Source organism: Hyperolius riggenbachi, chromosome 11 (assembly GCF_040937935.1).
Source record: "Hyperolius riggenbachi isolate aHypRig1 chromosome 11, aHypRig1.pri, whole genome shotgun sequence".
Lineage (NCBI taxonomy): Eukaryota > Metazoa > Chordata > Amphibia > Anura > Hyperoliidae > Hyperolius > Hyperolius riggenbachi.
The window spans coordinates 106,778,619-106,805,200 of record NC_090656.1 but is presented as its reverse complement, the minus strand read 5'-3'; the positions used below and the strand labels follow the sequence as shown (position 1 = coordinate 106,805,200).

The following is a 26,582-nucleotide window of genomic DNA, read 5'->3' as shown; positions in this document are numbered from 1 at the left end:
AGCGCCAAAGTTGGCAATTTAGAAAGTTTTTTTTTCTCCCCACTCAAACTCATCAAGGCTGGTGAGGTAAGCAAAGGGGAAAGCAACTTTTTTTTGCCTGGAGAGCAATTTTAACATGCAATTTTTTGTTGTTGTGGTCTATAGCCACAGCAGGGTAAAAAAAGATGAGCTGCCAAGCACTGAGCTTATAGCCTACAGCAGAGTTCCCCAACCCTGTCCTCAAGGCCCACCAACAGTACATGTTTTACAGGAAACCACAAACCTGCACAGGTGGAGTAATTAGTGCTGCAGCAGAGCTGATTAACTACCTCTGTGGCTTTATAGAAAACATGCACTGTTGGTGGGACTTGAGGACAGGGTTGGGGCAACACTGGCCTACAGTGTTCCAGCTACCAGCAGACATCTCCCTGAATAAAGTAGAAAAGGGCAAGGCTTGAAAGCGGTGTAGTAGCACAGGTGATGCTCCTCCCCCTTAGGTATGCAGCAGCCATGTTTCCGAAGACTCTGCCTCTGTGGCTGCAGCCCACCCCCAACTCAACAGCTACCAATCAGGCCATGGCTGCCGGGCTGGGGGCATGGCTCCACTCTTGGTGGAGAGCTTGATTAAATAATCACTGGGGCCCGTTCTGAGAGGGAAGCGATCCCCTGCTGAAGGGAAGACGTCAGGACAGGTAAGTATTTAGCCCCGTGACCCTCTTCATCATTCTGACAGAGCCTGTCATTACATTACAATTTGGCTTTAGGTACACTAACTTTTAATCTCTGGTTTACTTTAAATAAAAATCATACATACCTGGGGCTTACTCCAGCCCCATCGCTCCCCCTTGCGCCGTCCTTTGCCTCCTGGCTCTTGGGTAACAGGTCCCGGTATCTTAGGCAGTTGGGGGCTTACTGCGCAGGCCTCTCCTGGCCGTGGGAGCAAGACGTGGGAGTGTGCACAGCCACCACTGACTGGCCGACGATACCGGGACCAGTTACAGTAGGATCCAGGAGGCAAAGGATGGTGTCAAGAGAGCGTTCACCGGAGGGGACTGGAGGAAGCCCAGGTATGTAACTTTTAATCTCTGGTACACTTTAACCACTTCACAACGGAGGGGTTTTACCCCTGAAGCACCAGCGCGATTTGTAACTTGCAGCGCTGCTTTGATTCATTTTTTTCTGTGATATGATTGGTTATTGGGGACTGGGGTCCCCATAACCAATCATTGCACTGCAGAGCGGGGGGGTGCACGCGCGGGTCGCGGGGGCGCGCGCTGCACGTTTGTTTACATTTTATTGTTATCAATGGAGACTGCTTCTGTTTGAAGCAGTCTTCATTGTGTCCGCAATCGGCGCTTCTAATTGGATTTAGGAACGCTTGTTCCTAACATCCAATTAGTCACCTGCTGTGCTGGCTGGAGTGTGCGCGCGAGGTCCCCGCCCACTCCCAGCCAGTAAACAAACAAGTGCGCCTTTCTCCGTCCCTGGGGGTGAAGCAGTGTGCAGAGGGGTGGAGAAATTTAGCACTGGGGGGGTAAAGTGGTTAAAGAAACTCTGAAGTCTCTTAAAAATCAGATTTTTACTTCAAAAATGTGTTTCTCATCCCTTCCCTACCTAAAACGCTGCATCCCTGCGGCTGTAATCTAACCAAATTCCCCCCCCAAACTCCCCGGGGGGCAATCCGGGCAGCGCTTCCGTGATAGGCAGAGCTTTCAGCTGTAGCTCTGCCTCTCAGCGCGTCTTATCAGCCCGGATCGCCGCCTCTCCCCCGTCCCTCTCAGTCTTCCTTCACTGAGAGGGGCGGGGGAGAGGTGGAGATCCGCCACTGATAGACCCGAATGGAGGCAGAGCTGCGGCCGAAAGCTCTGCCTCCAACAGCAGCAAAATCCACAACCAAGAAAGTGGTGGATTTTATGGGGGGAAAGGGAGTGGGGAGTTAGGGGGTATTTAGTTAGATTACAGCCGTGGGGATGCAGCGTTTTAGTTAGGGCAGGGATGAGAAACAGATTTTTGAAGTAAAAAGAGGATTTTTATGAGACTTCAGTGTCTCGTTAAAGTAGACCCAAATTAAAAATACAAGATTGCAGAAATAAAATCTATTTTCTAAATTATAATACTAGCAGCCCTTTTTCAGCTGCATGACAAATATAAAATATTTTACATTTATTGGAGTAACCCTTCCCTTCCTTTCAAATTGCCTTCAAACTGGTGGAGTAAATGGTGTTCGGCAAAGGAGGAATTGCGAATGGCTGCCCCCAGTATAACCCTAGTTATGAAAAGAGAAGGGTGAAAAGCATGCACTGAAAGGCTCATAGGTTTGAAGGAGTGTTTATTTATCTTTGTATGTGTCAGAGTGGTGCAACTAAATATTTTTTAAATTAAAAGAAAGGTTTGGTTTGGGTCCGCTTTAAGTTGAACTGTCAGTTATTAGCCACCTCTGATAATCTGGGGGCATGCATGCTCATTTGTGAAAGGTCACAGCTTTTTCTCAGACACTACTGCACTTGCTAGGAGTCAGAACCCAATAACATGCTAAATAATGATCAAAGATTTTATAGCTAAAGCACAGTACAAAAAAAACAAACAAAAAAAAATTACTTTTGGAGGGTCCAGAAGAAGCTGGTGAAAGGACGGAAGTTTATCCTGAATAGCAGTTAAAACAGTTTTGTTAACGGAGAACGCCGGATGGTTGAGGCCAGGTGGACAAAGATCTATGTGCCCCTCAAACCTGTGTAACAAAATAATAAAAACATTATCTACGGTACTTAGTAGAACAAAATACCAAAAGCAGCTTACAGATGTCAGTGTCATATTTCAGCCGGTAGTAAAAAAAAAAAAAAAAAAAAAAAAAAAAAAAAAAAAAAAATCATAAAAAAAAAACACCTTCAGTACCCTCCAAACGTAGGTCAACTCTTGTGCATTTACTTAACTCAGGTGTGTGTATTGTTGAAGTAATGTTACCCAGTCTATAAATCTTCATGGTTTCAAAAGCAAAACCTCAAAACACAGAATCCTGAAATTAACACTCAACACGGGACCCAATGTAAGAATTTTTTATACCCTATACTTCCTCTTCAGTAGGGTTCTTAGTCCTAACCACCCACTCCTCCTACCTACACGTTTTATCGTATTCCCTGAGCTCTGCTTTATACAGATCAGCGTCCACAATCATGTGGAGGTGGTACTATTGATCAGATTCACAGTTTTTGGATGCAGAAGGACATGGCGGGTGGGGGAGTGCGAGGACAATGGGAGTTAATTGCTCGGCAAAGTTGATCCGCCAGGCACATCACTTACGGAGCGGATGTCACTACACATCAGGGCTGTGGAGTCGGTACAAAAATCTTCCGACTCCAACTCCTCAGTTTATGAAACTCAGACTCCAACTCCGGGTACCCAAAATGGCCCAGACTCCGACTCCTTAGTCTAATACTTAACATGGCTATGGATTTTGTACAAAAATCATCAGACTCAGACTCCCACTCCTCAGTTTATGAAATCAATGACTGACTCCGGGTGCCCAAAATTGCTCCGACTCCACAGATACAGTACACATGCACAACTATCAGATAGGTACACATGCACAACTATCGGCTAAGGCGGTCGTTATTAGCCACCTCAGACGACTTGGATCATGTGTGTACGTGCATTTAAGCCTCACATGAATTTAAAAACTACCAAAGACTAATACTGAACAGAATCGATAAAGGTTGCAGACAAACAAACAGTATACCCATAGGCTGGCAATAAAAAGCCAGAGATAAAATGGTCTACTGTGACCACTTACTAAAAGGTGGAACTGCAAGCCAAACAGAAGCAGACCGCGGGCCCCAGAAAGTGCTGATAGACAGCACCAGCGATACAAGGAATAAATAAGTAGCCATGCAGATCATGCAACTGTGCTGCTAATAAAAAAGGCCTGGCTCAGAGTGTTAAAAACGGTCCGTTACCAGAAGGGAACGGATCGTAATGGATCAAATGTTAACCTTTGGATTTGTTCACATTTGTCCGTTCATACGGATCTGTTCCGCACGATCCGCTGAATAGACCGCAAGTAAGCTGCTGGACCAATTTTTATGGACCGCTGAGTCTAGACACTGAAGCACTGCATTGTGGATAATGACAAAATGGAACTTTGGTGATAAGGGTCTGGAGGGGGAGGGGGGATATGGGAAACCAGAAACGGAAGCAGCTGAATGGCGTAAGGGCCCGGTTTCACTACACGCAGATTCTGAATGTAGAAAACTGACTCCAATGAAGGCCTATGGGAAATCTGCATCAGAAGAATCACGTTTAGTGAAAACAGGCCCATAGGCATTCATTGGAGTCAGTTTTTCTGCATCCAGAATCCGCGTGTAGTGGAAACAGGCCCTAAATCTGTAGATTTCTTTCTAATCAGACAATATACTGCAGGACTTCAGGTGCTGCAAAGCGGGGTAGAGCATAAGCATCTTAAATACAAGTCAAAGGGATCTACACCTCTGCAAGCTAGGTAGTAACATCTCTTAATGTAGAGGTCTGCTACCCTTCTGGCAAAGCACTTCCACTTCTGGCAGCTCTGTATTTTTAAAGAAAAAAAAAACAAACAAAAAAAAAAAAACAACAAATTGGAAGGCAAGGCCTGTTTTCATATAGAGTGGTGGCTGGATAGTGTACTGGTTAAGGCTCTGCCTCTGACACAGGCGATCTGGGTTCTGGGTTTGAATCTCGGCTCTGCCTGTTCAGTAAGCCAGCACCTATTTAGTAGGAGACCTTGGGCAAGTCTCCCTAACACTGTTACTGCCTATAGAGCGCGTCCTAGTGGTTACAGCCCTGGCGCTTAGAGTCCGCCACGAGAAAAGCATGATATAAATGTTCTGTGTTTGCCTGTGTTTAAGTATCTGAAGTGTAAACCCAGGTAGAGACTCATTTTCTTCAAGTCTTGGTGTGAGGCCAAACTAAATACTTTTAACAAAGCTAGAAAATAAGGAGAAATGAGGAGAATAAGACTTACGCAGGCCGCCTAGTTTCTAGAAGGGTCAGCAATATTTGGATTGCACTGACGATTGCAGATTCATTCTTCTCTTTCAAAAATATATTTGATAGTAGTTGTTCTAAGATTTCCTGTCTAAATAGGATTACAGAGCAGTTAAAGTAAGCATACCAGGACAACTGCAAACTTATACTTTAGCATTTAAACATGGAAGCAGTCATACAATACACAGAAGCGATTGAGGTAATCTAGGTTAGCCATTTGTGAGGACACTAACCTAAAACCCCCACCCATAATTCATGATAACTACTGACAGAACAGAAGAGTGATTACATTGCAGAAATTATTTTTAAATGGAGACAGGTCTGCAAACAAGAGTGATGGCCTGCGGTTCACGACAGCAGACAGTTTGCAGCAAATAACGTTTGTTCACCATTCGCATTTTCCGCAATTGTTCAAATTTAAACACATTCTGGGTAGAACAGTGATCTCACTGCCGCGATTAGCGCCAATTGCATAGCATGCAGCATTTTGTGATACAGTGCTTAAAGCGCTGATCGCGATTGCACAATGAACACAAATTTGTGAAATGGATTTTACAGCGAAAAATGGTGGTAAAATCACCCGCGCAAAACGATAGCGCTAGTGTTTTGCTTCTTCAAGTGTGAATAGGTTCTAAAGTAACTTCACATGACAGTTCACATGGTGTTTCTATGGTAAGGGTTTTTTTTTGTTTTTTTTAAAGGTTTGTGGTAAGAAATTGCCTGAGTTGGACTTAACCATGTTAGACAACCTATACAAAGTACATCTAGAGAGACTGGCTGCCAATAAATTAAATGGGCATATTTGATGAGCATTTCATAAAGCCATACTTCTCTAATGTAGCCAAGAGAGGGTCTGGTTCTGGGCTGTTCTGTACTTGTAACATCTGATCCCTGCTCAGACGTATAATTTCACAAAGGGACTGGGATGCATTAGAATGTCTCTGAATGAAGAAAAGAAAAAAGTCATAAAAATTTACATTTTAAAAAAGTTGCAGATCTAAAAAATAAAAATTATGAACACTCCATCTTGAAACAGATTGGTATAAATTTAAAATAAAGAGAGTATGAGGCAAAAGCATGTTGAGCAGAAGAAACCAGTTTCTCAATGTTATTTCGAAGGGAGAAGATCACAAAGAGAAGCCGAGGTGGGTTCTAAGATTCCAATTAGCATACAGAGGCTGGGTCTGCATACAATACCCAGCCTCTGTTGCTATACCGTTTCCCCCCAGGCCGCCCCTGCGCTCTGCTGGCCCCCATAAATCAATTGCTGTGCTAGCGACACGCAGCGGGTCTCCAACTGGCTGTTTACATCTGAAGTTTCAGTCTCTGCAGCTACCCCGCCTCCTCCATAGCTCTGCAACCTGCCTGCGTCCCTTCCCTCCCCACTGCTTGGAGGGAAGGGACACAGGCAGGGAGCGGCGATATCGGAGGTGGGGGAGCGACAAAGACTGACACTTCAGATGTAAACAGCTATTTATGGGGGCACAGCAGAGCGCAGAGGGGAGACTGGGGCAAACAGTATAGCAGCAGAGGCTGGGTATTATATACATACCCAGCCTCTGTATGCTAATTGGAATCTTAGAACCTACCTCGGGTTCTCTTTAAACGCCCTTGGCGGTAACCCCGAACGTAGTTCGGGGTAAGCCGCGCAGGAGGTTTTCTCAGGCCCTGCTGGGCCGATTTCTGTAATTTTTTTTTTTTTTTGCTGGACGCAGCTAGCACTTTGCTAGCTGCGGCAGCACACCGATCACCGCCGCCCCGCGCTCGATCGCCGCTATCCGCGCCGCCGTAGAGCCCCCCCAGCGCTGCCTGGCTTATCAGCGCCAGGCAGCGCTAAGGGGTGGATCGGGACTCCCTTAGACGCCACGACGTCCATGACGTCGGTGACGTCATCCCGCCCCGTCGCCATGGCGACGGGGGAAGCCCTCCAGGAAATCCCAACGGGATTTCCTGATCGCCTATCGCCGGAGGCGATCGGAGGGGCTGGGGGGATGCCGCTGAGCAGCGGCTATCATGTAGCGAGCCCTAGGCTCGCTACATGATTAAAAAAAAAAAAAACAAGAAAAAAAAAAAACCACACGAAAAAACGGCAGCGCTGCCCCCAGGCGGTTTTTAATATACCGCCAGGGAGGTTAAAGGACACCTGAAGTGAGAGGGATATGGAGGCTGTCATATTTATAGCCTTTTAAGTAATACTAGCTGCTTGGCTGTCCATAGCAATAGACCCTGAACAAGCATGAAACAGATCAGGTATTTGAAATTTTTGTCAAATGTGGCAAGACTAGCTGCATGCGTGCTTCTGTTGCGATTCAGACACTTCTGAAGTCAAATTAGCAGGACAGCCAGGCAACTGGTACTGTTCAAAGGGAAGTTAATATGGCACCTTCCATATACTTCTTGGTCAGGTTCCCTCAAGACAAAATTGCCAGTATGAAAAGCTCATATGACCACAGCTCCAACTATGAATATACAGTGGTGTGAAAAACTATTTGCCCCCTTCCTGATTTCTTATTCTTTTGCATGTTTGTCACACTTAAATGTTTCTGCTCATCAAAAACCGTTAACTATTAGTCAAAGATAACAATTGAACACAAAATGCAGTTTTAAATGATGGTTTTTATTACTGTATTTAGTGAGAAAAAAAAAAAACCTCAAAATCTACATGGCCCTGTGTGAAAAAGAAATTGCCCCCTGAACCTAATAACTGGTTGGGCCACCCTTAGCAGCAATAACTGCAATCAAGCGTTTGCGATAACTTGCAACGAGTCTTTTACAGCGCTCTGGAGGAATTTTGGCCCACTCATCTTTGCAGAATTGTTGTAATTCAGCTTTATTTGCGGGTTTTCTAGCATGAACCGCCTTGTTAAGGTCATGCCACAACATCTCAATAGGATTCAGGTCAGGACTTTGACTAGGCCACTCCAAAGTCTTCATTTTGTTTTTCTTCAGCCATTCAGAGGTGGATTTGCTGGTGTGTTTTGGGTCATTGTCCTGTTGCAGCACCCAAGATCGCTTCAGCTTGAGTTGACGAACAAATGGCCGGACATTCTCCTTCAGGATTTTTTGGTAGACAGTAGAATTCATGGTTCCATCTATCACAGCAAGCCTTCCAGGTCCTGAAGCAGCAAAACAACCCCAGACCATTACACTACCACCATATTTTACTGTTAGTATGATGTTCTTTTGCTGAAATGCTGTGTTACTTCTACGCCAGATGTAACGGGACACGCACCTTACAAAAAGTTCAACTTTTGTCTTGTCGGTCCACAAGGTATTTTCCCAAAAGTCTTGGCAATCATTGAGATGTTTTTTAGCAAAATTGAGACGAGCCTTAATGTTCTTTTTGCTTAAAAAAGTGGTTTGCGTCTTGGATATCTGCCACGCAGGCCGTTTTTGCCCAGTCTCTTTCTTATGGTGGAGTTGTGAACACTGACCTTAATTGAGGCAAGTGAGGCCTGCAGTTCTTTAGATGTTGTCCTGGGGTCTTTCGTGGCCTCAGATGAGTTTTCTCTGCTCTCTTGGGGTAATTTTGGTCGGCCGGCCACTCCTGGGAAGGTTCATCACTGTTCCATGTTTTGGCCATTTGTGGATAATGGCTCTCACTGTGGTTCGCTGGAGTCCCAAAGCTTTAGAAATGGCTTTATAACCTTTACCAGACTGATAGATCTCAATTACTTTTGTTCTCATTTGTTCCTGAATTTCTTTGGATCTTGGCATGATGTCTAGCTTTTGAGGTGCTTGTGGTCTACTTCTCTGTGTCAGATAGCTCCTATTTAAGTGATTTCTTGATTGAAACAGGTGTGGCAGTAATCAGGAGTGGGGGTGACTACAGAAATTGAACACAGGTGTGATAAACCACAGTAAAGTTATTTTTTCAACAAGGGGGGCAATCACGTTTTCACACAGGGCCATGTAGATTGAGTTTTTTTCTCACTAAATAATAAAAACCATCATTTAAAACTGCATTTTGTGTTCAATTATGTTATCTTTGACTAATAGTTAACGGTTTTTGATGAGCAGAAACATTTAAGTGCGACAAACATGCAAAAGAATAAGAAATCAGGAAGGGGGCAAATAGTTTTTCACACCACTATAGTTCTCCTATATGCAAAGGATAGCTTGCTAATGCAAGATTCGGAGATGCACGGCAAGTGCAGAGACGCTGGTTTGCAGCATACCGCTAACTATGGAACGGAGATCTAGGTTGTGAACAGAAATAGAACTGTTCCTATTATTACACTACCTCACACTCACGCCCGCACAGGGGTGGCAACAAACTGACTTCCCATGCTCCTGCCAAGCTTGGAGGTGGCAAGACGGATTGGGCAGTGTGCACCATATTCAGCGCTGAGAGAACTCGGATTTTAGCATAGTTAAAATATCGATACCCTTCCTATTACAAGTCTGACCTATGTATCGCAAGACAGTGCTTGATCCCTCAGAGGCAACAAAGGACTAAGTTGTGCATAACAGTGATGGAATTATTTGCTGTATAACAGCAATCGGTCACTCAATATAACCAAGGGTACAACTCCCCACCTTGTCAGAATACAATTGGGGTGGGAGGGTTGTGAAAAAAAATGTCACTGGGGAGGGTTCAAAGATGAAATAATCCCATCAGTTAAATGGAAATTGAAGCAAGAGGGATAAGGAGTCTGCCATATTTATTTCCTTTTAAGCAATGCCAGTTGCCTGGCAGCCCTGTTGATTCTCTGCCTCTAATACTTTAAGCCATAGACCTGAACAAGCATGCAGCAGGTCAGGCGTTTCTGACATCAGATCTGACAAGCTGCATGCCAGTTTCTGGAGTTAAGACACAGCTGGAACCAAACAGATCAGCAGGGCTGTCAGGCAACTGGTATGGTTTAAAAAGGTAATAAATATGGCAGCCTCCATTTATATACAGGTTCTCTTTAAGACATAAGAGGGGTTAGTACCATGCTGCAGATAAATACCATGGTGCTATAACGTCCATCCAGCAGCAACTTCCTCCCTTCACATCTACTGTGTGGGAGGAAGGAGAGAGAAACCATCTTCCAGAATGCTGCAGTCACGCAAGAGATAGGATACTTACAATTCTTGGTTTATTGCATATCAAAAACAATCCTGGCTTCTGCGCCTTCGTCAGGGGAATACAATTCTTGTGCGCAATTCAATTTTATTACAAACATCCTCCTACTTCCTACCACTCCCATAGGTCAGCCCACCCGTCTTAAAGTAGCAGTACGCGAAACAAAAAACAAAAAAAAAAAAACTTAATTATATTTGCTTGACAGAAACTTTTTGCAAAACCAAAAGATAAAAGCACAGTGAATATACATAAACATGCATTGGTATAAGATCAATGGATCTAAAAATTCTGTTTCTACTCTGGATGTATTACACCCTAGTGGTGTAAACAGCTGTTTATGAATCCATCTTGTTCCACACTGTGCGAGGGATCTGACTACATTTCCCCCTCTCCAGTGCTTGGTCAACCTCTCTATCCCAAATATCTTAAAGTGACACTGAAGCTAAAGAATAAATTAAAAAAAAACCTTATGATAATGAATTGTATGTGTAGTACGGATAATTAATAGAACATTAGTAGAAAAGGGTCTTTATTTTTAGTTACATAATTTTTATAACATTGCATCATTCTCTAATATTTGCAGTTTACAAACTACACCATTTGAAACTATAAAACAGTAGAGCTAATTGCCCTTTGAACGGCCATCCAGTAAAACCTTATCTGAAATAGTATACAATGAACAGAGGCGCCAAAAGTATAACATTAGGTTAGATTAAATGAGCTTAAAATCCAACTCAAATGGCAAAAATGGAGGAAGTGGTGGTCTTACCTCCCTCAAGCAGACACGACAACGACTGCGATTCAGACAAACACATTTATTAGAAACTCCCCAAAAAATTTTGCAACGCGTTTCGCAGGCTCAATCCCGCTTCATCAGGCAATACAGGGAGTATAAAGCGATCTGCACAAGGGTTCAAGTTAAGCACTGCTTCATCAGGCAATACAGGGAGGAGTATCAAGCAATCTGCACAAGGATTCAAGTTCTGTATTGCCTGATGAAACTGGATTGAGCCTGCGAAACGCGTTGCAAAATTTTTTGGGGAGTTTGTAATAAATGTGTTTGACTGTCTGAATCGCAGTCGTTGTTGTGTCTGCTTGGGGGAGGTAAGACCGCCACTTCCTCCTTCATTTTTGCCATTTGAGTTGGATTTTAAGCTCATTTAATCCAATTTTATACTTTTGGCGCCTCTGTTCATTGTATACAATTTCGAGTCCACCCTTTGTGGAGGGTTGCTACCCTTTTTTCCTGTCTACAGAGAGCGACTTCTTAATCCTGAGTGGGGTCAGGATAATCTCTCCACCTGCCTTTACAGTGGTTGCCAGCTGGTGACCCTGACTTGTGAGTATCTAGCAATACGAATTTATTGCCACCTTATCCAGTACGTATTACACTATTGGGGCTCTTGGTGTTCCCTGTTTTTATCTGAAATAGTCTTTCACCGCTTCTTTGATGTATACATGCTTCAGAAGACAGCTTTGACCTAACAGAGCTCAGAAGCTCTTCTGCATAGATAACTGAATTTTCTTAACTTTTGCTGCACTCTAAACAATATGAGACTCATATCTGTGCTACTAATGTTCTATTTCTTAGCTGTACTACGCATACAATTATTTATCCCATAAAGTTTATTTTCACTTCAGATTCCCTTTAATCCCTTTTGGGTGCCGATTTTGCCAAGTAATCAGATACATACGCAATTTTATTCAATTTTTTTGTTGCAAATATGTTTACCAATACACTTCAATGTTCTACCTGTGCAGCCTACACATTGCAAACTGCAGGGGCAGACAAGGCCAAACACCATATTTTTAAACTGGCAAGTTATAAATTGTTCAACTTCAACAGCAGCCATCAGTTTTTGCACTAAATTGTTGAGGTTTTAATTGAATACCATTTACAGATATTACCACTTGTCTTTTTACAGGGGGAAAAACAAAACTCTTTCAAATTGGTGAACATACTGTATATACTCAAGTATAAGTCTAGGAACTTAGGTCTGACCTCACTAAAAAAAAATAAAAAAAAAAAAAATATAGGGGCCGACTTATACAGGAGTCACGGGCAACACTGAGCACACTAAGTAATGTGTGTACTAATAGTGACATTGCCATTTGCAGCACTTTCTTGATAAAGGAAATGCCAAGAAAACACAGGTAAGAAAGTCCTGGCCACAACAATCAACAATTGTCCCATCAGAACATTTCAGTGGCAGAGGGAAATGTTGAATGTCGGAGCCAATATGAGTTCCTATCAGCTTCCTTGACGTAGGACTGTTGCCACCCTCCAAAAAGTTAAATCCAAAAAAGTGGCCTGTTGCCTGCTATATTTGACATCAAACTAGAGACTCCAGTTATTCTCATTTACCTGGCTTATAAAACCCCCTCAGTGACTCCTCTGCTCCACACCAGAAAAACAGGCAGCCAACGATAACATGTTTCCGATACAGTAGGGGCCCCTCCAAAAAGTCTTAAGATTCTTCTATTTGGGAAAGAGGTTGACCAAGCACTGGAGAGGCGAAAATGTAGTCTGTTCAGTGTGAATCAAGATGGATTCATGAAATGAATGTATTGCAACCTAATGGTCCAAACGTAGGGATAGATTTTATTTTTTGAATTATTTTAGATCCATTGATGTCATACCAATGCATATGTTTTTATGGATTTGGTTATGCAAAACAAATAGTTTGCATGGTCATGCAATTTGGATGCATATTTTTATTTTATTTTTACAGAGTACTGCCACTTTAAGACCTGTGGGAGTGGTAGGAAGTAGGAGGATGTAATATTTAAATTAAATTGTGCACAATTTGTCTGTATGTATCCGTCTCTTGCGTGACTCCAGCCTTGGATGCAGTCTGCACGATAGTCTCTCCTTGCAGGTGACATATGCGGAAACTTGCAGAGGCTTGCACACGGAGGAGATAGCGCAAAACGGAGGAGACAGACAGAGATAGAGAGCCAGAGAGAGAGAGAGAGAGAGAGATAGCCATTGGACAGCAGAGATACAGCATCCATACTACCGCCATGTTTGTGACGCACAGAAAGGCACGCCAGCCATCACACACCGGGAGGTGGTAAGACACTGGACTGTAGGTGTGAGGTATCGTAGCGCCAAGATAATAGCGTTTGTTTACAACTTCAGAATCATTTTAAGAATGATATACTTACATCTTCATCCTGAGAAGGGTGAACTAACTCTACAAGTCTCTGGATAATCTTCTCCTCGTTTAGCCACTATAAGAAATACAAGTGAAAGAGGGGAAAAAACAAAGTCGCAAATAGATCAGCAACATCACTATTGATATGAAGTTTAGTTCTATGCTTTCTTGCTCATAATCAGATGAATAAACATTACATAACTTCTGTGCAAGTGCATGAAGCCATTTGCATCTCACTGACTCACTTATTGATGATCCCTACCAGTGACAGCTACATATCGGGCTTTATTCTTACTGCAGAGATATATATGTAAAAGATTACCGATTATAAAGTTATACACATATACTCAAAAGATAATCAGACTCGTGGCAGATGACAGTTTAAAAACAAAAAGGTAAAAGTGAAACTATGTGTCCCTTTAGACATTCAAACTGGTGTGTCCTCTTACTGCCTGAATTAGTCTTGTTTTTCTAGTCTGCTTTTACAACAATGGCAGCAACGCATGCCGCTTTTCTTGTTCAAATAAAGGTCTACCCCTTCTCACGGATATATCTTTACATGCATGTCTGATTCACTTGTGACTAGAACCATGCAAACAATCCATGGGAAATGTGAGGATTATTATGCAGAACTGGCGTGTTTTGGCTGAAAGGGAAGGGTAGATTCCCATACTTACATTTAGTACATCTTGCCTTAACTGTGGTGGCTCAATACACGTGAGAAGTCTTAGCAGCAAATCCATGATTGCAGAGGTACCTATATGTTTTATTATCAAATTGACAAAATCATCCTTTTTCTTTAAAAACGCTACAATCTGCAAAATAAGAAGATGTGCACATGCATGAGGCTCATTTAAAAAAAAAAAAAAAAAAAATAAGCATTTCCCAGCAATTCTCAATTGTGGTCAACACCCTCTACCCTGCGTATTGTGTGTTCATTGAGGCCTAGTTCACACTATAAATCGCCAGTGCAATCGCAAGCGATGAGCGCTTTTCACAGCATCTTTAGAGCAATTTTCGATGTAGTAAAGCACTTTTGTAAGCGCTTTTGTGTGGCAATGAGGGTTTTTTTGTTCTGCAGTCAATCAGGAAGGGAACTCTGACTTGAAAAAGACTAACATTAAAGACTTTGCCAAGCACTTTGTGCTTCAATGCAAGGTATAGGAAAACCGCTAACACTCAGGAAATGGTGCAGGAGCAATGTTTGCGACTGGAAAGAAAGCTCATCACTCATGTGGGAACACTCACATGTAAAATTATTGCTCAAGTGCTTTTACGGCACTTTTTTAAAATCGCCAGGGCTTTTATAAAGCTCAAAGCGCTCATAGTGTGAACAAGCCCAACTGCGTTAACAGTTCATAATGTTCTATTTTTCTCCCAAACAACAAACGGCTCAGGGAAGCATATTAGTATGGGGTGTAGTTACCAGTCATGTAGATAGATTTATCTAGAGGAGCAATATTTGAAAGGTACATGGCAATTTCAAAGGGGGAGGAGCATAACTATACTTTTTTTCTTGTGTCTACTTAAAGTGTACCTGAGGAGACATGTGACAACGATGACAGTGTATGGACAGTGTCAAACATTTAAATTAGGCGGTTTTCCATGTTTTATTTTGCTGCCCGAAAGTTAATTTTTCAGGCATGAAATTCAAGACAACGCTTATATTGTGCTTTTCTCCTGGCTGACTCAAAGCGCCAGAGCTGCAGCCACTAGGGCACGCTCAGTAGGCAGTAGCCATGTTAGGGAGTATGGCCCAAGGTCTCCTTGCTGAATAGGTGCTGGCTTACTAAAAAGGAAAAGCCCAGCTTCGAACCCGGGTCTCCTGTGTAAGAGGCTTAACCCTTAAGGAGCACTGGCCTTTTAGTAGTGCCAAACAGTTGCATGCTGGGTTTTTTTTTTAATCTATAATATATTCCTTCTCTTCCATTTCCCTGTCTAGCTGCTTATCTGAAACACCATCCCCTGCTCACTTGTGTTTACAAGCAAGGCTGAGGTGACTCAGCGATTGGAGGAGAAAATCAATAAAGTGAAGGGCAGAAATGACATCAGGATTTAGCCTCTGGGCAAAAGACATGGTTCCCACCAGGAACAGAATTCTCTTCATTTACTATCTAAAATTCACTGAAATCAAAACATGGACAGTACGATACGTGTTATGTAAGTAGAGCAAGTACTTCTCTACATATATGTGTATTTTTTTCCCCTGGCATAGTATGGCTAATCCTACTGCATTAACCGGCCACTATCTTGTCGGTACCTTGTCGGGAATATAGTAAGCCTCACTGATAAGCAAATTACAATAATATTTTTCCTGGCAGAATACCACTTTTGAGGGCAGGGGAGAGACAGAAAAAAGGTCAACAGTTCATGTATTTTAACTTTGGAGCACTTGAGTAGAGACAAAACATGCAATCTACTTTGCAAATGTTTAAATATAAAATAAAACCGTGAGGGGTCTAAAAAGTCATTTTTAGGAGAAGTAAGATAAATACAATTGTTTACCTCTGTCTATTTTCACCTCGGGTTCACTTTAAAAAGGAAAGCTAAAAAGTCACCCACAGCAGCCCTATTCCAGCTGCATGTGTGGATCCGGTCCGTGCACCACCTAATCACGCTCACGTGGACAGGTGTGCTCAGCACATTCGCAGTGCATACAAATCTCTACTGCGTTTGCACAGTAAGCAACATATGCACACGGCTTGCGCCACAGACTAGTCCCACTGAAAGAGGTGCGCTGCGGGTGACTGAAGCATCGAAGAATCAGCAAGAGCACAGGACAGCAGAGGGGAAAGGGGGGGGGGGGGGGGGGATATTGCTGGTAGGAGCCCCAGGTAAGTTAAACTTTTTTTTTCCTTTTTCACTTTAGGTTCACTTTAAGTCCTCAAAGTCAAAAGTTGAATATTCAATGTGCACTAATTTTTAATATACAGTATACAGTAGTTTTTCACCTCTCAGATCCTATAGGAAGAGTGCTACTTTTTCACTCTTTTGGAACATTGATGAAGACAGCTGGTACACTGGTGTAGACTATAGCAGTTGGGACTGGTTCACACTTGAGCGCTTTTCAGTGCTTTGCTGATCACGTATCCCTATGGGATTCTCACCCTGCGTGCCCATAAATTGAAAGCGTGTTCGATACGATTGTCATGATTCTTGTTCTGTTGAATGAGACTCAAAACCCAAAACATGGCACAAAATCACAATTTCAATCTGCGTTCTGAGTGTGAACCGGCCCTAAACAATACAGGTGATCTACAGCGACAAATGGTTAATGCGGCACCCAATACTGTTATATTTGGGGAGGGGGGTATGTTGACCTTTGCTTAGGGTGTCCTGGCCAAACAGTCATGTTAACTAACCAATCGGGTGGATGGAATGAGATAACTGCGCTTCAGCTCACTACGCTCTCTTACATGGTGCTGCTTAACACAAACCAAATCCCTGGGGATGCTTCACTAAAGACACACAGTACAAGGATGGGTTGGGAAATTACTGATCAGAATTAGCTTGGAGAAGCACTGATCTAGTGCAAGGTGAACTTTGCACCAGTCTACATTAACCACTCACTTAATGCATATATTGTGCAATTCCAAATTACAAAAAATTACATTGAAAAAAGAAGAAGATTTGAGTGCTAAGACAGCTTAAAAACACAAGTTACCCTGCATACCTGTTCTGGCTTCCGGCTGATTAAAATGCTTAACACTTTACTGAAGAAACTTGCAAGCAGGGGGTTTAACGGGGAGTCGTTTAAAAGGAAACTGTAAAGTCGCTTGAGTAAAGATTCATCCTCTCCTAGTCTGTCATTTATCTGTGAAACATCTGAGGTCAGCAGCTCACAAGACAGGTTGGGGTACCTGTAAGAAAATAAAATCGGTCACAAAAGAACAAGTGTAGTACTGTATAAGTTACAATTTTATTTGTATTTTTTTTAAACCAATACAGCTGAGTGTTATGCAATAAAGAACCCTTGCCAAGTGCATGTCATTTCAACAAAGCGTTGGAAGGAAAGAAAAAACCCACACACCTCAGCTGGTGACAAAAAGTAGTACTACAGTAGAATCCCTTTGTACTAAGCTCCAAGGGACAAGAGAAAAAAAATTATATAAATTTTCTTCAAGTTTACTATATCATACATTGTATATTTATACAGATGCATTTGCTGAGGACTGAGTTTACTATATCCAGAGGTTTATTTCTATGACTAGATTCTACTGTCTCATAACTACAGCCAATCTGAGATATCCAATAATGCAGGGGTGCCTACACCAGCTACTTTCAAAACTACCAAGCCCAAGAAAATCTACCATCATTTCAAATGCCAAACTGTGCATCTCACCTCCTGACCACCCCCCATATCACAGCATCATTGGGCAGCTGCAGAATGGATGGTACGCCAGTGCTGCACAGTCCGCGTCCAGCGCACCATTTTAAAACATTCGACTGCGATCTACCCAATGGTCTTTGGCTATCTACTGGTAGATCGCGGTCAATGCAATAGGCAACCCAGCAATAAAGCATATGACAGCAATGGATAGTATCAATAAGCCATTAGGCAATGAAAGCTCTTCAGCTTAGATTACACTGCAAAACAATTTTCAGAGGCATTTTTTGCACATTCCTTTAAAGAGGAGCTGTTAGGTATAAGGTCTCAGAGAAAAGAAAAAAAAAACACATATGTAGCTAAATATTGGCTCTACTTACATTACATATGCATTTCACTGTCCACGTTTGGATTTCACAGAATTTTTATATAGTATTTGCAAAGAATGTTGCTCCTGACAGCTCATGGCAGGTTCCATGTTTGTCTGTCTACTATGAAGCCAATTGTGATGTCATATCCTCCCTGCTTCCTGATGATTCGACTCACAAAAAAGATCCCAATGGTTCATGATCTGGACAACACTACTGTGCAGTGATTAGCCATGTGGCTAGGAACAATAGCGGACTCCTGCAGTGTACTCTAACGGAACATGTGCTGTGAGTTAGGCTGCTGTTACAAGCTGCTGTAACATAAGCCTGTAACTTCCCACTGTGAAAGCAGCCTTAGGGCATGATAGGGAAATGAAGGGGAGGACCCAAGGTAGTGCAGTGGGGAAAAGAAGCAGCCCCAGAATGCTTTGCAGTATCTGTTATGCGTCCTGCTGGCCTCCTTAGGAGCTTGGGAATAAGAGCCTTGCTGTTCAGCACACATCAAAGTAAGAGAGATTTTTAACTTCAGTATTGCCTTTTTGGCTTCCTTCTAAACTGTTTAACACAGGAGAATAGAGGTTTAAATCAGCTTTTGCAGCCTGACAGTTACTCTTTAATAAGCATAATTGCTGTGAAACTACAAAAAAAAAAAGTTTTTAAACAATCCAAATGCTGCTGCACGAACAGTGGCAATCAGCAAGCACAGCACAATGCCCCCCCCCCAATGTGGATCAGCCTTTACTGAGAATGGACAGACCAAATAAAGCCTATATAAAAAAAAAAAAAAGGTTACTGCTGCGAATCCAGGATGTGATCCTAGAAAAAAAATGTAAATGTAACTTTGCTGAACAACACCATGTCACTGAAAAATATGGCCATGATTAGAGGAAGGACTAGCATCACAACTGCATGCCAGTTAAAAGTTACCATCTCATTGGTCAGCTCTACTTTTGACCAAAAGTTAGCTCCACGTAAAAGCAAGTTCTTGCAGCTCCCTACATATCTCAACAAACCTTTCAGTTAAAATTGGGTTAGTGTACCAAATCAAGTAAAAGAACCAATACCAACTTGGGGCTTCCTCCACCCACCTTCAGGCCGTGGGCACCAAACATCTTCCTGGGCCACTTGGTTCGTTTTCTAGCCGGCCTGGTTATTTACCTCAATTGTGCTTCTTCATGCATGTGTGCGCCAGCTACGCACGCTCCCGTGGCTGCGAGCATTCTGCCCTTGCGCAATAGTACTGCACAGGTGCTGAACGCTCCAGTCCATGGGAGTGCAACGGAGGAGCTTCCATTATGACTATTTTTTTAAAGAGTAACTGTCAGGCTGCAAAAGCTAATTTAAACCTCTATTCTCCTGTGTTAAACAGTTTAGAAGGAAGCCAAAAAGGCAATACTGAAGTTAAAAATCTCTCTTACTTTGATATTTGCTGAACAGCAAGGCTCTTTATTCCCAAGCTCCTAAGGAAGCAGGCAGGCCGCATAACAGATACTGCAAAGCATTCTGGGGCTGCTTCTTCTCCCCACTGCACTCCCTTGGTTCTCCCCTTTATTTCCCTATCCCGCCCTAAGGCTGCTTTCACAGTGAGAAGTTACAGGCTCATGTTACAGCAGCTTGTAACAGCAGCCTAACTCACAGCACTGAAAAATCAATGTGCTGTTCACAGGGCACATGTTCCATTTTTGCTAGCCACATGGCTAATCTTCACTGCACAGTAGTGTTGTCCGGATCATGAACCATTAGGATCTTTGATCCTGATCTATTTGAGAGTCAAATCATCAGGAAGCAGGGAAAGGGAGGATATGACATCACAATTGGCTTCATACAAGACAGACAAACATGGAACCTGCCATGAGCTGTCAAGAGCATCATTCTCTGCAAATACTATATAAAAATTCTGTGAAATGCAAACGTGGACAGTGAAATCGATATGTAATGTAAGTACAACCAATATTTAGCTACTGATATGTGTTTTTTTTCTCCGAGACCCTATACCTAACAGCTCCTCTTTAATGGAATGTGACATTTGAACTGTGACATTTGAATCTGTATTTCTTTTCTTTCTCAACTTATTTTTTTTTTTTTTTTTTTAGGAGTCTGTACATTTCTTGACTGACTACAGGACTCAAAATGGTCTCCATATACTGAGCTCAGGTGCTCTAACTGAAGTCGGACTAGGTTAGCTGCATGCTTATTTCAGGTGTGTATAACCAAAGATCAGCAGGACTGCCAAGCAGCTGGGATTGTTTAAAAAGGGAATAAATATGGAAGCCATCACTTCTGGTTCTGGAGTAGAAGGGTGATAGGAGCAGTCTCTTGTATGCAAATTTGAATTTAGGCAAAACCTACATTTTCAAGGAGTGATTACAGAGGCTAGGAAAAATGGGGAAAGGAACTTACAATGCACAGAAGTACAGTATGTGGATCAAGCATGAACATAGTTCTGTGCTTTCCTTTGTCTCAGGGTAGATATACTTTAAAGAGAAACTTTAACCAACGATTGAACTTCATCCTCAGTAGCGGATACCCCCTTTCCCACGAGAAGTCTTTACATTTTCTCAAATAGATCATCAGGGGGGTCTGCATTGCTGATATTGTGGTGAAACCCCTCCCACAGTGTGATGCCATGACCATGGTCCTGGCAGTTTACTGTCTGTGAACCTCGTTTCATTGCTTTTTCCAACTGCCTAGAGAGCAATCTCTCTCTCTGTGCATAGAACTCTCAGTAATAAACATTCTGCAGAGATCACCTGGCAGCAGTAAATTATGTCACCACCACTGATACAATTCAGAATGTAAATCAATGGGGGGAAAGATTTTATAATAGGGAAATGCTGACTAATCTATAAACGAATATTGGGGAAAAAAAATATATATAGATGTATGCAATTTTATTCATTATATTATTTTCCCAACATTTCCTTTTTAAAACCCAATTATCCACCATCCAAATGTCTAAATTATTGGTGCCTAAAATGCAGCAACCAGTGGGGAAAATGTGCAGCCCTCTGCTTGCATAAGCAGTGTAGCTCAGCAACACTGCCTGCCTTCTTCAATCTGTTCAAACCTGTCAGGACATGCACACTTAAGGTGGGCATACACAGATTTGCAGCAGATTCTACCATCAGATTTCTGTCAGATGCCTGCCAGGTCGAATCTGACAGGAATCTGATGTGTGCCACACACTAGGAACAGATTTCCAATAAATTTCAGAATGAAATCTATTGAAAAATCGATCTAAAGGCATTACTGCACCATTAGATCCAATGCAACTCTATGGGCCATCGATCTGCTGCCAGCAGATCGACCTAGATCTTCCATCCTGTCAGATAGATCAAATCAATCAATCAATCAAAGGCTGAAATCGACCAGTGTATGGGCCCCTTTACAGCTCCTGCCTGCTTCAATCTGTTCACACCCGTCAGGAGATTCACTCTTAAGGTGGCCATACACTTATAGATTTGTAGCAGATTCGACCATCAGATAGATTTCTGTCAGATGCCTGTCAAGTCGAATCTGACAGGAATCTGATGTGTGCCACACACTAGGAACAGATTTCCAATAGATTTCAGAATGATATCTATTGGAAATCTAAATGCATTATTGGACCATTAGATCCAATGCAACTCTATGGGCCATGGATCTGCTACCAGCAGCAGATCGACCTAGATCTTCCATCCTTTCAGATATATCAAATCCATCAAAATCGGCCACAAATCGATTTCAAAGAATCAATTTCTGATCGATCGCTGAAATCAACCAGTGTATGGTCCCCTTTACAGCTCGCTCCTTCAATCTGTTCACACCTGTCAGGACATTCATACTCACAGCTCCTCCCTACTGTTCAAAACCTCCAATTAGGTTAGGCAGCCACAATGGAGCTCCTACAAGACCCTGTCCCCAGCATAGCTCATCATATGCTACAAAGCGTTAAAGAAAACATTTAAGCAAAAGGGTTAAAGTGAGGAAACTATGGGATAAAGAGCCTTCCCTCCTACCTAAGTTTTTTTTTCTTCACTTCAGGTTTACATTAAGCAGTGGAGCTGTAAGCAGGTTTTTCACTGAACACAATAGTGCTACATATGCCCAATACTGCCTAACTTTTCTACTTCAAGGCAACCTGAAGAAAGGAGGGATATGGAGGCTGCCATATTTTTACCTCTTCTAAACAATACCAGTTGCTTGACAGCCCTGCCGATCATTCTAGCATCAGTTAGGTCTGAGACGCACTTGAAACAAGCATGCAGCTAATCTGGTCAGAAACATCTGATCTGCAGGCTTGTTCAGGGTCTATGGCTAAAAGAAGCAAAGGCAGAGGAGCAGCAGGACAGCCAGGCAATGTGCATTATTTAAAAAGGAAATAAATGTCAGCCTCCATATGTCTGTCACTTCAGGTCTACTTTAAAAGGGGAACTGAAGAGAGAGGCTGCCATGTTTATTTCCTTTTAAGCAATACCAGTTGCCTGGCAGCCCTGCTGATCCTCTGCCTCTAATACTATTAGCCGTAGCCCTTGAACAAGCATGCAGCAGATCAGGCGTTTCAGACTTTAAAGTCAGATCTGACAAGACTAGCTGCATGCTTGTTTCTGGTGTTATACAGATATTACTGCAGAGAAATAGACCAGCAGCGCTGCCAGGCAACTGGTATTGATTAAAAGGAAATATGGCAGCCTCTGTATACCGCTTACTTCAGTTCCCCTTTAATAGTCTAGTCATCACCACATCAATCAGCACCTCGGCTTCATCTCCACATCAATATCCTGCCTATTCATCTACATATTCACATTAGTCGGTTTGTGCCCACATCAAAGCATTATAAACTTCCAGGTTAGAGATGTAGGCCTGTTCACAGAATATGTTCAAGTTAAAGGGAATCTGAAGTGAAAATCTTATGATATAGATGATTTGTATGTGTAGTACTGCTAAGAAAGAAAACCTAACACATTAGCACAGATGTGAGTCTCATATTGTTTCCAGTACAGGAAGAGTTAAGAAACTTCAGTTATTTATGCAAAAGAGCTTCTTTGAGCTCTGCCACTTTGTAAAGTCATGGACAGCACTGTCTTTTGAAGTTCATATCTCAACTGTCTCATGGTTTCTTCTTTGTTTATGGTTTTTCTACAGAGAAAAGTTCAAAGGGTCACTAGCCTGCTCTGTGAAATCATTTAAAATGCTGTGTATTGTGGCAACTGCAATTATTAGAGAATGATGCAATGTTATAAAAATAAAAGGCTATACACATGGAAAAAAAAAAAAAAAACACGACAATTTTCTTTGCTACTAATGTTCTATTAAATTATCTGTATTACACAACCAATTCATTATATCATGAGGTTTTTTCACTTTAGTGTCACTTTAAGATGAAAGTGATGTGGAAATGGAAAAAAAACTGATATAATGAATTGTATGTGTAGTATGGATAATGAATAGAACATTCGTAGCAAAGAGTCTTATTTTCAGTTCTATAGCTTTTTTTTTTACATTGCATCATTCTCGAATATTTGCAGTTTACAAAACTACACTGTACTAGGAAACAGAGAAGAGCTAATGACCCTTTGAACTACCCTGCAGTAAAACCTTATCTGAAGTTGTCTTTCACCATTTGATGTTTAAAGGAATAGTATCAATGCCCAAGTGTTCTAAAATGACAATGTACAAATAATGTCTAAGTAGCTGTGTAAACATTTTCCTACTTTTCATGTTATCAGAGGCAAAAACTGTAATTTATTGAGGGTAGGATTTAGCTATATTGGGACAAATCAATTGCAGAATGCTTCAATGCACAGCCAGAGTTGCATATCAGACTACAGAAAGTAAATAAACAAAGCAAAAACAGTTTGAAAAGCTGTGACAATTAGTTACATTTCCTCTGCTCTCTTCAGACACTTCAGTCAGAAACAGGACACAGGAGCTGCAGCTGTTGGGAGCTCTCTCTCTCTGTCACACACAGAGTTACACAGAGTTAACTGATCAAGTGTGAGGGGAATTTCCCCTCTCCTCATGGCTCAGTCTGCCGTCCGTTTTGGCGTCAGTAAAGTTTGAAAGTATTTTGAGAACAGTAAACAAAGAGGTTGCTACTAAAATGTATACACCAGTACTTAGCAGCACTTCCCAAACAATTCCTGTGTCAATTGAAAAAAATATGTGAATCGATAGTATTCCTTTAAGTGCTGTCTTTGACCTCAGAGAAGCGCTTTGGCATAGATACCAAGTGAAGTTTAACTCTTCCTGTACTGGAAACAATATGAGACTCATTTGTGCCACTAATGTTTTAGTTGTCAGCTGTACTACGCATAGCCATCATCTCATAAGTGTCTTCACTTCAGGATTCCCTTTAAAGGACATCCGAGGTGAAAAACTGATGAGAAAAACAATTGGATGTACCCTCCTTCTCCTAAAATTACTTTTTTTTTTTTAGATATCCCACACTTAATTTATATTTAAATCTAGTTTTAACGTTTTTACTGTTTCATTGTTTCTGCTCAAAGACACCTTCATTGCCAGAGCTCAAATCTATGAATTATTGAGCCTTTTTTTATCTCTTTCCTGCTCCCAGAAGCCATTTACTGACAGAAAAGTTTTTTTATGGCTATAATTACTTATCAGTGAGGGTTATGCTATAGTCTGACCTGGTCCCGACCCAGACAAACTGTCACTTGCATACCTGTAACCTGATTAACGGTTTCAGGCAGAGAAAAAAAAAAAAAAAAAAAAAAAAAAAGGAACACAGCCTAGTTATTTGTGTGATAGGCACTATACATACACGTCTCTCTCATGTCACCTCGGTTGTCGTTTAAAGGAAAACACAAAAAAAAAACCACAAATTTCATCTCAACACTTAGGGACCGTTTCCACTACAGAGAATCTGCATGCGTCTTAAGCATGCAGATTCGCACAAGCAATAGAAGTGGATGGGCCTGTTTCCACTTCTGCGTGATTCTGTGCGGTTTGTCGTGCAGAAAAAAAATCTGCACGGCAGTCCCATCAGAATTTGCACGCTGCACGCGATTCGACGGTAATGTAACTAAATAAGAAAACCGCCAGAGTTTTAGTCTTGCGATTTTCCCGGCATTTCCGCGTGAGTTTAAAAACCCATGTCAATGCATGCCGACATTGACATGGTTAAAATCGCGTTGTGAAAACCGTGAGCGATTCCGCGTGAAAATCTGCATAGAGACTGCAACGAAACCGCAACTGCATGCGGATTCGTTGCCGCAATTTTCCCATCGAAATCGAGCCGCACAAGTGGAAACGGGCCCTAAGAAAAAAAAAAAAAAAAAAAAGGCGATTACGGCACACTTGACTAAAGCTAGTCAATGAGGGTCCGATACATTTGAGCTTATAAAGCCAACACAGAACTTCTAAATTAGAGCAACATGACAGATTTACAAGTCTTACTTGTACCGAATCTTCTCATCCATGTCTTGGGGTGGTTCTTCAGTAATAAAAGTCACCAAATCTTCCAAGCACTCGGATTTCAATAAAAACTCCACAAGTTTACGATTCTGGGCCTTGCATTCTTGTAGAATATCTTCCTCATCCATCAACTCCCTTAGTGTCACTTCATCTCTCTCTAAGAGGGTGTCTATGTGAGATGAAGAATGCAGGTCGAACTTCCAAAACATACTTGGCTGATGAGAAAAAGTCACATTTCAACATCTGACATTGTACACCATCTATGCAATTGCCTAAATTAACATGGAGGAGATCTGATGCCTCATACTGGCTTAACAGAAGCATGACAGGAAGAGACAGCAATACCTTGGAAAGTTAGGGAGGCAAGTGAAAGATTAAATACTGTGAAGAGAATTGTAGGGTAGGTTATGGCTTTAAGATGCATCACTCAGGACAGGAAAGCAACTTTGCTACAGCCCATATTATAAAGGTGGCCAAATCTACTTCACATTTGAAATCATAGATAACAAAATAAAGTCATCTTCTCTCAAATGACTAGGCGCCCATACATCTAGCGATGGGTAGTGTTGAAAAATCTCGAATCTCAGTGAGATCAGTCAGATCTCTCGGCTGCCAATACACCACAGGCCAATTCCCTATTTATATAGCGCCGACATATTACGCAGCGCTGTAGAGTGTGAGTGTGTGTGTGTGTGTGTGTGTGTGTGTGTGTGTGTGTGTGTGTGTGTGTGTGTGTGTGTGTGTGTGTGGGCTGGTGCACACCAAAAACCGCTAGCAGATCCGCAAAATGCTAGCAGATTTTGAAACGCTTTTTCTTATTTTTCTGCAGCGTTTCAGCTAGCGTTTTGTGTAGCGGTTTTGGTATAGTAGATTTCATGTATTGTTACAGTAAAGCTGTTACTGAACAGCTACTGTAACAAAAACCGCCTGGCAAACCGCTCTGAAGTGCCGTTTTTCAGAGCGGTTTGCGGTTTTCCTATACTTAACATTGAGGCAGAAACGCATCCGCAATCCAAAATCTGCAGCAGCCCGGGAGTATGCGTTTCTGCAAAACGCCTCCCGCTCTGGTGTGCACCAGCCCATTGCGGATCCGCACCCGCAAGCAGATCGCAAACCGCAGCGGAAACGCTCCGGTGTGCACTAGGCGTGTGTGTGTGTGTGTGTGTGTGTGTGTGTGTGTGTGTGTGTGTGTGTGTGTGTGTGTGTGTGTGTGTGTGTGTGATATAATATATAGATGCAGATAGTGC

General features: G+C 42.2%; 1 protein-coding gene across 9 annotated transcripts in view; it reads right to left on the bottom strand.

Moving 5' to 3' along the window:
* Nucleotides 1-26,582, bottom strand: part of PPP6R3 (protein phosphatase 6 regulatory subunit 3) — a 148,169-nt gene that overhangs the window by 72,411 nt on the left and 49,176 nt on the right. For all 9 annotated transcript variants that reach the window (XM_068260880.1, XM_068260878.1, XM_068260879.1 and 6 more), the window contains 7 exons: nt 25,318-25,550; nt 16,898-17,084; nt 13,902-14,039; nt 13,235-13,300; nt 5,824-5,936; nt 4,973-5,086; nt 2,578-2,707 (listed from right to left, as the gene is read on the bottom strand). In XM_068260880.1, the coding sequence (XP_068116981.1) occupies nt 2,578-2,707; nt 4,973-5,086; nt 5,824-5,936; nt 13,235-13,300; nt 13,902-14,039; nt 16,898-17,084; nt 25,318-25,550 (981 nt within the window). The remainder of the gene's footprint in view (nt 1-2,577; nt 2,708-4,972; nt 5,087-5,823; nt 5,937-13,234; nt 13,301-13,901; nt 14,040-16,897; nt 17,085-25,317; nt 25,551-26,582) is intronic.